A 13573-nucleotide genomic window follows, 5' to 3' on the forward strand; every position below is an offset into this window, starting at 1 on the left:
AAAAGGATGCTGATATTGCACGCAGCGCATTGGGCATGCAAAACTGACCACGAAAGAGCTGAAAACAGTAAAGACAGTTCTAGTTTTATAGTCTCGTTCTCTGTCTATAGAGATGGAAAGCGATCTTAGTTTGGTAACCGATGTAAGTAAAACGGAAATCAAATCACGCATAGGCTAAGTAGCCTAATGCATGTCTGAGATGTACCTGTAACTCCAAACTGTAACCCTGGTACAAGTGTGTCGGGAACACCGTCAATTGATGTTGCACTTGTAGGGAAACTGTGTAATCCATTGACCAGATCAGCGAAACGTGTGTACAAAGCAGCAGACAGCTGTTTGCAGTACTATGCTGTAGTACAACCGTCGACTGTTCTCCGCCCCGCTTCTTCCTCATTGGTCGTTTGGCAGTAGTAGTCCAGCCAGCAGTCTACTTGTGTAGAGCCAGGGCCGTGCTACCAAACGGGCAGGTAGTGCACGTGCCCCGGGGTCCCCTTTATAATAAGCATTGCATGCATCTATAATCACATTTGCGTAGTGGCATACAGTTGAGCAGACACGTTTTTAGGATTTCCACACATGGGGATTTTTGTTGTTGCAGGGTCTGGGGGAAAAAGGGCATTTTATAAAAACATGTCATGTCATTTGCATAATAGAACACATTAGCAGAATAATATTTTATTCCACACAAATGGACAAATGCAGGCTACTACTGTGCAACTCGCTATTCAGGTAGGATGCCATTTTTTTACTTTATTTTTTCATATTTATAATAATTTGTTTTATCATTATTATTACTGTATATCATTGTTATTATTGTATACCTATTTATTCATCTAAACCAGTTCTTTAAATATGAAAAACATGTTTTGTTTCATTCTGTTGAGACATTTTCGTTGGATAAATTAAGTTTGATCTGTCTTTTTAATTGTGTGGTCCATTTTTAGCTTAAAATGGGTTATAAGTAGGCATTTTGTAAAATAAATATCATTAGCCTATACTGTCATTTGTTGGGTACTGTAGGCACTAGCCTTTATTGGTAACTGCTCAATATAGCCTGTTCAAAGCTTTTGTGAAGGTTTAATCCAGTTCGCAAGTGTTTTGTTGCATTCTGTTGAACAGTAATGTGTTTGCTGCAATTTAATATCATGCTCATATTTTCACTATAAACAATGGCTTGACTTACTACTGTATATCACCCCAATAAAGTTTAGAACATTTTGTGAACGTTTGGTGTTGTGTGGCTATTAACCTATTATACTGCAGGCCTATGAAATGAAGGCAGTACGCACTTGCACTCCAACTGACTCCGACAGTTGAACTTGAGGTGAAGAAGACTTTTTCAGACCTACCAGAGTTACTACTTTAATCTAACAATATAATGATTATCTTTATAAAAAATAGTTGTATCGAAAAATAATGAATTAGCCTCCTTCCGTATGCCATTATCTGTACAGCAGATGCAGTAGTCTATCTGACAATTATAAAGAAATGCATGTTGGTGTTGTAGCTTGCCCCAGGCATATCTCTATCTCTCTCACACTTTCTGGAGCTAGGCCGAAAGCTTCTCTTTCTTTATATATATATATTTTTGAAATATTAATATCATACAGTGGATACCTGAGCCTATAGGCCTATGTATGCAATGCCCTGATGCATTTAGTGCTCAAATCTCTGACAGCTGAACCGTCAGGTGGAACATTTTAGTTTTAGGAAAGTAAAAACCATTCAAACAGTAGGCTGTAAAGTTGTGCATGTGCTACACAAGGATTTTGTTTTTGTAATTTGTTAAAATCTGTTTTTAAGGACTTATGTGGCTCATTTGGTGAATATCCCTCATTTATTGATGGCGCTGGCTGCGTGGGTAGACACCCTAATGTGTTACGCAGCTAATGCATATCGATGACAGGTACATATCTCAAATGTCCGCTAAATTAAAATCTTTCCAGTCACTTGTCCGGTGCCAAATTTTCCTGTCAGGGTGGGATGTCCTTCAATCTGGAAAAAGACAAGGGGGGGAGAAATTATCCTCACAACTACTTTTATTAACCTGCATAAATAACTGTTATACTTACATTTTGCGAAGTTATCCCTTATTTTCCTGGAAACTTTATCCAAGCGTGGATTTCTGTCTGCCATTAATTCAGATTTTTTTATGGGATAGCCTCCCTGGCAAAAGATACATGGGATTGGGACATGCCAATTTTGACGTCCGGCCTAGACATTCTGCCAGCTCATGTCTCGTTAACCATCAGTGCTTGTTAAATTCACCCAGCTGATCTCAATTGCAACCATTATTGGTCACCTCATTACTGCTCACTTAAGATATGTTTGCCGTCAGGTTGGTATTGTCATTGCATCAATTTAGTCCTTTTTGAACAGACTAATGGCGATTTATCAATTTGACAACCATTCCGTACAATCAAAATGAAATATTTCCTTGTTAACCAACGGCAAATCTAGTGTGAAAATGTAGCTATATGTGCGTGCTGCAGGAAGCGGCCCTTACTGCTAGACCCACCCAGGCCACGATTGAATTCAATTTAGTGTTTTTGAGTTTTGAGTACAGACACCAGTGTCTCAGGTTAGGCAGTTTCTGTGCCACACTAAATACATTTGCCAAGAAGGTGAATTTTGATGTGGAGAATCTTTTTACGGGTAAAATTGACTCCAACCAAACACAACGTAATCTTTCTAAGACAGAGGGGGACGAGATTCTACCAATCTCTTACCTTCAACCCTACAGAGGACCTAAAAACGGAACAGAAAGGGATCCTCACAGAAGCTAAGGAGAATGGCTACATTTCAGACAATGAGTTCAACTTTATTTTCAATGGCAGTCCCCGTGTGGCTTCTTTTTATCTTCTTCCAAAAGTCCACAAGAATCTTGAAAATCCCCCAGGCAGACCAGTCATTAGTGGCAATGAAACTCTGATTACTTTACATTGATTACTTTATTAAGCCTTTTCTGACGAAACCCCCAGCCTATCTTCAAGATACCACAGATGTGTTGAACAAATAGCATACATTTTTTTGACCTCGACATCAGTAAAAATGACAAAGGTTGTTTGCACACATCAATCTTTAGGAAGCCTGCAGATGGGAATACCATTCTGAGGGCAGACAGCTTTCACACCAAAAGGCTAAAAGAGAACATTCCATATGGCCAATTCCAAAGAGTCCACAGAATTTGCGAACAGGAAACAGACTACAGTGTCAAATCTGCTGAATTGGAGAATCACTTCTTGAATCGGGGCTACATCGCTCAGGTCTTGAAAGATGCAGGTATAAGGGCCGGACTACTTGAGAGAGAGAACTTGTTGCGAAGGGGAGTGCCTCGTGATACATCAGAGAGAGTGTACTTTGTTACAAAATACAGCATTGAAGCAGAGAACGTTAAAAGAATCATTCAAAATAATTGGGGAATCATCCAAAGTGATACGCTACTATGCCAAGTCTTCCCTGAACCACCAGTCATAAGCTTTAAGAGATGTCCTACCCTAAATTACAAATTAGTCCACAGCTATCTTCCTGGTGACTCTCAAAAAACTTGGCTTGACCACAAACCCAAGGGCTCTTTTAAATGTAACCATTTCAACCATTGCAGAAATATTGAACAGAAAAAGTATTTTGTTGACACGGCTTCTAAAATGGAGTATTACGTCAAGCATTTAATTTACTGCAAAACCACTCATGTCATCTACAGATTGGAATGTCCACAGTGCAAGGTGTTCTATATTAGACGGACAAAGAGACACCTTCAAGACCGCTTAGCGGAATACAAGTACGCCATACTTAGGCAATGAAGACTACCCCATGCCAAGGCACTACTAAGTCCTTACACCATGGCAATCCTGCCTCCCTACAAGCTATGGGTATTGATCATGTTCCGGCCTCAATTACAAAAGGGGACCGTCAAAAACAGTTAAACCAAAGGGAACGTTTTTGGATTTACAAACTGCAGGCCACTAAGTACCCTGGTTTAAATGAAGATATGGATTTCCCACCCTTCCTATAGGGTCGTGATAGGTCCATTTGCTGTCATCTAGTGGACATTTTGCTCAATTGCCCTCAGCTATGTTTAGAATGTTGTTGTCCATGTTTGCTGTGTTCTAGTGTACTACGGAATATATTGCTTTCTTATTCAGACATTTTAATTCCAAACTACAACATTTTCAGACAAGATAGAACTGCCAAAGGGGGCGGTGTTGCAATCTACTGCAAAGATAGCCTGCAGAGTTCTGTCCTACTATCCAGGTCTGTACCCAAACAATTTGAACTTCTACTTTTAAAAATCCACCTCTCTAAAAACAAGTCTCTCACCATTGCCGCCTGCTATAGACCACCCTCTGCCCCCAGCTGTGCTCTGGACACCATATGTGAACTGATTGCCCCCCATCTATCTTCAGAGCTTGTGCTGCTAGGCGACCTAAACTGGAACATGCTTAACACCCCAGCCATCCTACAATCTAAACTTGATGCCCTCAACCTCACACAAATTATCAATGAACCTACCAGGTACCTCCCCAAAGCCTTAAACACGGGCACCCTCATAGATATCATCCTAACCAACTTGCCCTCTAAATACACCTCTGCTGTTTTCAACCAAGATCTCAGCGATCACTGCCTCATTGCCTGCATCCGTAATGGGTCAGCAGTCAAACGACCTCCACTCATCACTGTAAAACGCTCCCTGAAACACTTCAGCGAGCAGGCCTTTCTAATCGACCTGGCCGGGGTATCCTGGAAGGATATTGATCTCATCCCGTCAGTAGAGGATGCCTGGATATTTGAAAAAAATGCCTTCCTAACCATCTTAAATAAACATGCCCCATTCAAGAAATTTAGATCCAGGAACAGATATAGCCCTTGGTTCTCCCCAGACCTGACTGCCCTTAACCAACACAAAAACATCCTATTTCGTTCTGCATTAGCATCGAACAGCCCCCGTGATATGCAGCTGTTCAGGGAAGCTAGAAACCATTATACACAGGCAGTTAGAAAAGCCAAGGCTAGCTTTTTCAAGCAGAAATTTGCTTCCTGCAACACTAACTCAAAAAAGTTCTGGGACACTGTAAAGTCCATGGAGAATAAGAACACCTCCTCCCAGCTGCCCACTGCACTGAAGATAGGAAACACTGTCACCACTGATAAATCCACCATAATTGAGAATTTCAATAAGCATTTTTCTACGGCTGGCCTTGCTTTCCACCTGGCTACTCCTACCCCGGTCAACAGCACTGCACCCCCCACAACAACTCGCCCAAGCCTTCCCCATTTCTCCTTCTCCCAAATCTGCTCAGCTGATGTTCTGAATGAGCTGCAAAATCTGGACCCCTACAAATCAGCCGGGCAAGACAATCTGGACCCTTTCTTTCTAAAATTATCTGCCGAAATTGTTGCCACCCCTATTACTAGCCTGTTCAACCTCTCTTTCGTGTCGTCTGAGATTCCCAAAGATTGGAAAGCAGCTGCGGTCATCCCCCTCTTCAAAGGGGGTGACACTCTTGACCCAAACTGCTACAGACCTATATCTATCCTACCATGCCTTTCTAAGGTCTTCGAAAGCCAAGTCAACAAACAGATTACCGACCATTTCGAATCTCACCATACCTTTTCTGCTATGCAATCTGGTTTCAGAGCTGGTCATGGGTGCACCTCAGCCACGCTCAAGGTCCTAAACGATATCTTAACCGCCATCGATAAGAAACATTACTGTGCAGCCGTATTCATTGATCTGGCCAAGGCTTTTGACTCTGTCAATCACCACATCCTCATCGGCAGACTCGACAGCCTTGGTTTCTCAAATGATTGCCTCGCCTGGTTCACCAACTACTTCTCTGATAGAGTTCAGTGTGTCAAATCGGAGGGTCTGCTGTCCGGACCTCTGGCAGTCTCTATGGGGGTGCGACAGGGTTCAATTCTTGGACCTACTCTCTTCTGGACCTACTCTCTTCTCTGTATACATCAATGAGGTCGCTCTTGCTGCTGGTGAGTCTCTGATCCACCTCTACGCAGACGACACCATTCTGTATACTTCTGGCCCTTCTTTGGACACTGTGTTAACAACCATCCAGGCAAGCTTCAATGCCATACAACTCTCCTTCCGTGGCCTCCAATTGCTCTTAAATACAAGTAAAACTAAATGCATGCTCTTCAACCGATCGCTACCTGTACCTACCCGCCTCTCCAACATTACTACTCTGGACGGCTCTGACTTAATACGTGGACAACTACAAATACTTAGGTGTCTGGTTAGACTGTAAACTCTCCTTCCAGACCCATATCAAACATCTCCAATCCTAAGTTAAATCTAGAATTGGCTTCCTATTTCGCAACAAAGCATCCTTCACTCATGCTGCCAAACATACCCTTGTAAAACTGACCATCCTACCAATCCTCGACTTTGGCGATGTCATTTACAAAATAGCCTCCAATACCCTACTCAACAAATTGGATGCAGTCTATCACAGTGCAATCCGTTTTGTCACCAAAGCCCCATATCCTACCCACCATTGCGACCTGTACGCTCTCGTTGGCTGGCCCTCGCTTCATACTCGTCGCCAAACCCACTGGCTCCATGTCATCTACAAGACCCTGCTAGGTAAAGTCCCCCCTTATCTCAGCTCGCTGGTCACCATTGCATCTCCCACCTGTAGCACACGCTCCAGCAGGTATATCTCTCTAGTCAAAACCAATTCTTTCTTTGGCCGCCTCTCCTTCCAGTTCTCTGCTGCCAATGACTGGAACGAACTACAAAAATCTCTGAAACTGGAAACACTTATCTCCCTCACTAGCTTTAAGCACCAACTGTCAGAGCAGCTCACAGATTACTGCACCTGTACATAGCCCACCTATGATTTAGCCCAAACAACTACCTCTTTCCCTACAGTATTTAATTTTTTTATTTATTTTGCTCCTTTGCACCCCATTATTTTTATTTCTACTTTGCACATTCTCCCATTGCAAATCTACCATTCCAGTGTTTTACTTGTTATATTGTATTTACTTTGCCACCATGGCCTTTTTGCCTTTACCTCCCTTATCTCACCTCATTTGCTCACATCGTATGTAGACTTGTTTATACTGTATTATTGACTGTATGTTTGTTTTACTCCATGTGTAACTCTGTCGTTGTATGTGTCGAACTGCTTTGCTTTATCTTGGCCAGGTCGCAATTGTAAATGAGAACTTGTTCTCAACTTGCCTACCTGGTTAAATAAAGGTGAAATAAATAAATAAATACAATTCTTGACACTTCTCCCAGTCATATTTAAGGTTAGAACTACCTTTCTAGGCGTTCTGATACTTCTAGCTTGGAGTTAAAAATGTTCGATAACATATCTACAGTATTTCACTTTTTAATGTGTATAGTAGTGCTTACTAGGTGTGTCCAATCAATTTTGTAACCCCTCCCTCTTCAAATTAGGGCTGATTGGAAAAGCTGTTCAAAAGAGGACGTTGCAGTATTATTATTTATTTGTACTCCCTGACGAAGGCTTTGCAGCCGAAACGCGTCAGATTTTTAAAGCTTGTTTTCCATTGAACATGCGACACAAATAAAGGTATTTTAATTAATTATATGAAGAGTGGCTTGGTCCTCCTTTCTTTTTGATAACCAATTCACCCCTTCTACCAAAGAGCACCTTCTGTCTACCAAAATGTACTACTGTTTACCTTAGTAGCGCTTCCCTTCCCCCTCTTTTTATCAATTTTGAGTTTATTCATAACCTTAGGATAAACTAGACACTTGTATGTCGTAGTATAGTGGAGACCAATATCAATGTTGTGTTATTGAGCTATATAAAACTATGGTTGTTGATGTTTATGGCTGCATTGCAGATACATTTTTGTATATTTGAATGTGTCAGTAATAGGACCTAGGAATAGCTTTTGAGCGAGCGAGAGAGAACATCATTTTGATAGCAAGCCTTAATCCCAATAACTCGACTGCCCCAGCACGGAGAGAAAAATAACTGCTAATTTTAAGCCACTCGAGGCTCATTTGAATTTCCTGATGCATCAGGAAAATTATCTGCAAAAAAAGTGTAATCAAGTTAAGATCTGACATCTGTAGGTGCAAAGATTACCAACACATTCACATATAACAAGACTACCATCCCATTCACATCCAACACATTCACATCCACACTGGCATAATACATATTGTTTAAGGTTACAGTGTCATACGGGACATCCCCAGCCGCCAAATTTCATTAAATAAAACCATTATGTGGTTCCTTGAGGAAACTAACATGCAAAATACACAAAGGGTTTCCCTGAATCCATGTATATGTCCCAAATGGCTCCTTATTCCCTTTATAGAGCACTACTTTTGACCAGGGCTCTGCTCAAAAATATCCAGAGTTGCTCTGTGTGGCTGAGTTTGACACACTGTTTTGGCTTATGCCATTTTTGCATGAATGACCACACAAAAGGAGTGAATCCCTGCCTAGTAGCCCGTGGCAACCATTGCCACCCAACTCACTGTAACCCTGAGAGGAAGGGAAAGAATGAATCCCAGCTGTAAGACTCTGCCTGGACAGAAATTCTGTCTTCCAACACTGTGTTTTACATGAAAAAGGAAAATCATCTGTACTTCTCTCGGATAGTAATAGTAGTTCATAAGATAAGGTGTTTATGGGTTACTAGGCATTTTCGGATGGTCTTTATCCTCCATTTTTTTAATGAATACTGTTTTTTTTACGTTGAGGAGAGACTCTGCACGAGGAGAACCTAGGTCTATTGTGTAGATTTGGGTGCAGGAATCAAACACTGTAGAGCACAGCAATATTATGTGTGCGGGCATCTCATTCCTTTATCTCAGTATTATCATTTTTTTTGCCCAGCTCAGATATTCTAAAGTTTAGGCTGTGCGAATCACGCTCTTTCTCTTCCTAGACCTTTACCGATAATATTGTAGCCCAGAGGAGCGCCAACATTCATTATATCAAAAAAATCTAAGCAACCTCCATATTTGTTTGTGATATTCCCTTGAGCACCAGCAGCCCTGAGTTTTCAGGAGGGGGTACAGATCATGTAAAATATTCAGCTCCCTACCAACGAATAGCGTTAGATTTTATTGGAAAATCATTGTTCCATTTGCCTTGGTAAATTGTGTTATGTCTGTTTGAATGTCAGCTGAATATTTGTTGGTCTTTTTTCATCTCTCAGAAATATATCAAGAATGGACAAAACAAACTGTGTTGACAGAACCATAACAATAGGAGGCAAGTGTATTCCCTCCCGCACCTTCGCTAAAAGAGAGAATGAAGAGAGACAGAGAGAGCCTGAGCGAGAGAGAGAAGGGGGAGGCAAGACTTTGGGAATAGCTTGACAGTGAGATAAGTGACAGTGCATGACAGGTGAAATGTGAGTTCTACTGATGCAGTAACAGGGGAATATGGCCAGTAGGTTTTAGAAACATCAACTTTTGCCCTTATTCCTTCAACTAAAGGTCCGCCTGGATGCAGTCAAAATCACTTCGCATCTCATACATCAGTGAATGACTCACTTCGCATTTGACCTTGAAGCGCTTACCTCCAGCATGGCAAATTCACTCCTTTATGTAGAAAAGGCCTCTCTTCTTGGTATGTTTTTAGATAGTGTTTCCTTGTTTATGTGACGCGCAGGATGCAGCCATCAATCATATTGTATGTAATTTCATTTCTCAACACACACACATTATAAAAAGGTTGAGTGACCATGAAAGTCAGTGGTTCTTTCATACTCCTTCAAAAATTCAGATCCAGAAAAGGGGGTTCTTGATTCTGGAGTTGCATCCCAAATGGCACCCTACTCCCTTTTGGGCTCTAGTCGAAAGTAGTGTATTATATAGGGAACATTGTGCCATTTGAGACGCAGACTAGTATGGGAATAGAGTGCCATTTGGGATGCATCCTCATTCCCCCTAGATGCCAGGAGAATGAGGGGATCTGAGGTCTGATAGTGAAGTGTGCCATGTCGCCTTCACTCTTAGAAAAAAGGGTTCCAAAACGGTTCTTCAGCTGTCCCCATAGGATAAACCTTTTTGGTTCCAGGTAAAACCCTTTTGGTTCAAGGTAGAACCATTTTGGTTCCAAGTATAACCGTTTTGGGTTCCACGTAGAACCATTTCAACGGAGGGTTCTACATTGAATCCAAAATGGTTATGCTTGGAACCAAAAGTATTCTACCTAGAAACAACAAGGGTTTTTCAAATGGTTATTCTATGGGGATAGCTGAAGAACCCTTTTAGGTTCTAGATAGCACCTTTTTTTCTAAGAGTTTTCAGACCAGTGACTCTCAGATACGGATAGCTTTCACCCAGAGCACAATAAGTCACCAGTGTTGACCAGTGAGGCGGATCATATCCCGATCCCAGCTTCAGTTCCCTCCCTTTCGGTCTTTTCCATTAGATTACTAAATCAATGTAGGACAGCTAATTTATATTCCACACAGAGCTCCTTGGCCAATGGACAGAAATACTTAGTGGGTGAAGGATAAAGATGGCTGGACACACTCACTCTCTTACTCCCGCCTGCTTGTGTTTATCATTAAGCCCTTTCTTCAGAATTCTCTTGATTTAAATTGTATGGATAATCAAATTAGTATATTTTGCAATTACTCTTCACTTTGCAATGGAATGACAAAAAAATAATATTTTTAAGTACCATATTATTTAATGAACCCTTCATTGTCAATCTCATCCTACAGAATAGTTTTGAACAGGGATAAACACCCTGGGAATTTAACACATGCTGTATTAGCTTTATTTGATTTATATAAAACACAATAGTTTCTGGGACCAGAAATCAGCATGGGCATTTCTAACACACTGGCTCATATTTTTCCTCGAGGCCCCCATTTATAGTCAATGATAATTCTGCATAAAAAATATTTTTATGGCAAAACCTCCCAATTTAGACCAGCCCACTAGGTTAAAAATGGACCAGCCCATCTGGCATTTGCCCAAACTGCGCTATGGCCAGTCTGTTTCTGGATGAAATGGAGAGAGCTGTAGCATGTCATTCCCTATACAGTCTACAGCTATGACTTCCCCAGACCACTGTCTTTGTGTAGTCACTGGTGATACGGAAGCCTCTACTTCCTCTGCCCACTGGTAGATAACCCAGTCTGGCCTACCCCATCTCTGGCTATGCTGCTTCAGATGCCTCAGCAATACCCTGCTTCACTCTTCTATCCTCTCTCCTGCTCCCAGAGGATCGATTTAGTCATTGGGGGTAGGTAGCTCACTGTATAGTATGAAGCTCCAAGCCCCTTCATTACGAGGGCTTTGTGAATGCGTGCTGCTGCCAGCCCTGTTTAGGCTGTGTAGCCCAAGGTTATGTACTCAAGACCACTATTGCAACCTCTGTCTGCTTTACTTTCCATTTCTCCCCAAGCTGGGTCAGACAAAAGCCGTGCATTTTATTGGGTCACCGTGGTGCACTCAGCTTGAATTAGTCGAGGGACGTGTGAGAACAGGCCAGTTTCCCAGACTCAAATTAAGACTAGTACTGGACTAAAAAGCACTTTCAATGGAGAATCTCCATTGAGCATGCTTTTTAGTACAGCACTAGGCCTAATCTATGTCCCCGAAAACCGTCCTTACAAGTTAGCAAATTCCACATAGATAGTGTATAAACAGAATGCATCGACTAATGTCGTTTTAATGGGTCACATTAGCATAGGGTACTTCGCTAAGGAACCAATAGTGCTGCCTAAAGCCATATATTAAGAGAGTTCGGCCAGGTTTTAGAATAGACGCCATGTTTGCGCCTTTATCCTTGAAATGTTGCTGATATAACAATACGAGAGCGGCTACGACAATTCCCTATGTAATTACCTGCTGTAAACAAGCAAAACAGAATAGCGAATTTAACAGACGTTTTTATTGAATCGCTAAATAATGTGCATCCAAGTCTACTGTGTTGTGGTGTCAACAAAGTGCATATCTGTTTAGACTGGGCATCTTCATTGGTTTTGAAAAAGATCAGAAATAAACAGCACAACGCCAAAGCGTCAATTATCACTTAGCAACGGCTATGGAGGAGAAAGTGGCGCTCTTGGAACGTTCAGATTGAAAGCGCAACTCTCCATTTATACGACTCTGGTGCGGCCTGTCATTTAATACGTTGAATTACAACAACCTCAAAGCACCATTCAGCACCTTACATGAGAGAAAGTTAAGGCTAAAAATAGGTATTCATACATAAATATGCTTAAACACTTTCATGCACAGAAGCACACCTGGTACAGTGTCCATCCTTTACACTGCTTTAGGACACTTCTGAGTTAAGCTGTACGCTCCCTGAGCAGCTGCCAGTATGAGCAAACAAACGCACGCATATAGTCACGCACAGAGATATGCACACACACACACACACACACACACACCAACTCTTACTGTAAGCAGCAACAGCAGCAGCTGAGAGACAACACAAGGTCCTACAGTAGCAGCTGAGAGACAAAACAAGGTCCCACAGCAGCAGCTGAGAGACAACACAAGGTCCTACAGCAGCAGCTGAGAGACAACACAAGGTCCTACAGCAGCAGCTGAGAGACAACACAAGGTCCTACAGCAGCAGCTGAGAGAAAACACAAGGTCCTACAGCAGCAGCTGAGAGACAGCACAAGGTCTTACTTAGCATTGTGACAGGTCTTCAGGCATTTGGTGGCACAGTCCCTTCAAAGACACGTAGGAGGACAAGAAAAACAAGATTACTTGGCATTCATTCACTGCGAAATCAAACGCATGCTGAAATAATTTCATACAATGCGATCTGGGAAAGCGGTACTCTATTTTCCACCCCTCCCCCTGTTCTCCATATTCTGGAAGGCCTCTGTGAATAGGCAATAACAAATTGAGGGTGATAATATGTGACAACTTGTAAAGACACGAAAAAAGAGTATGTGGCTCTGACAACTTTCAGTCTCATTTTATGTATGTCATGCTATTTATTGGTGAAGTTATGGCTTGAATTGTTATCAAATGCTGTAGGTGATTTGTGTCTATTGATTAGTTGATTAATGACATGTTTCATTGTGAATAAACCTACAAAATGTATGCATCCCAAATGGCACCCTATTCCCTATATAGTGCACTACTTTTGACCAGAAAGTACTACTGGTCAAAAGTGGTCCACTGTAAAGAGAATTAGGGCGCCGTTTGGGATGCAGTTAATTATACCATTGCTTTTGTGGTCCACCAACAGAAGGTTTTTAATTCACTGTGCACTATGTGATTCAATACTTTAGAGAATTGCATATGTTTATAGGGAATTATCAGCATATTTTTGAGAACCAAAGACTGACACGTGAAGGCACACTCCAATTGATGGTAAACTGATTGATGGTAACCTATTCCCTATATATATAGGGAATAGGTTACCATCAATCAGTTTACCATCAATTGGAGTGTGCCTTCACATGTCAGTCTTTGGTTCTCAAATATATGCTGATAATTCCCTATATATATATATATATATATATATATATATATATATATATATATATATATATATATATATATATATATATATAGGGAATAGGGTGCCATTTGGGAGTCAAACAGAGTAGAAGCAGATGGACTACA

General features: G+C 41.4%; 1 protein-coding gene across 1 annotated transcript in view; it reads right to left on the reverse strand.

Annotated features, from left to right (window-relative positions):
* zmat4a (zinc finger, matrin-type 4a) overlaps nt 1–384 on the reverse strand; it is a 149456-nt gene extending 149072 nt beyond the window's left edge. The window contains exon 1 of the mRNA XM_021606382.2: nt 206–384. Within this exon, the coding sequence (XP_021462057.2) occupies nt 206–292 (87 nt within the window). The 5' untranslated portion in view covers nt 293–384. The remainder of the gene's footprint in view (nt 1–205) is intronic.
* Between the last annotated feature and the right edge of the window lie 13189 nt (nt 385–13573).

This window comes from Oncorhynchus mykiss, chromosome 6 (assembly GCF_013265735.2).
Source record: "Oncorhynchus mykiss isolate Arlee chromosome 6, USDA_OmykA_1.1, whole genome shotgun sequence".
Lineage (NCBI taxonomy): Eukaryota > Metazoa > Chordata > Actinopteri > Salmoniformes > Salmonidae > Oncorhynchus > Oncorhynchus mykiss.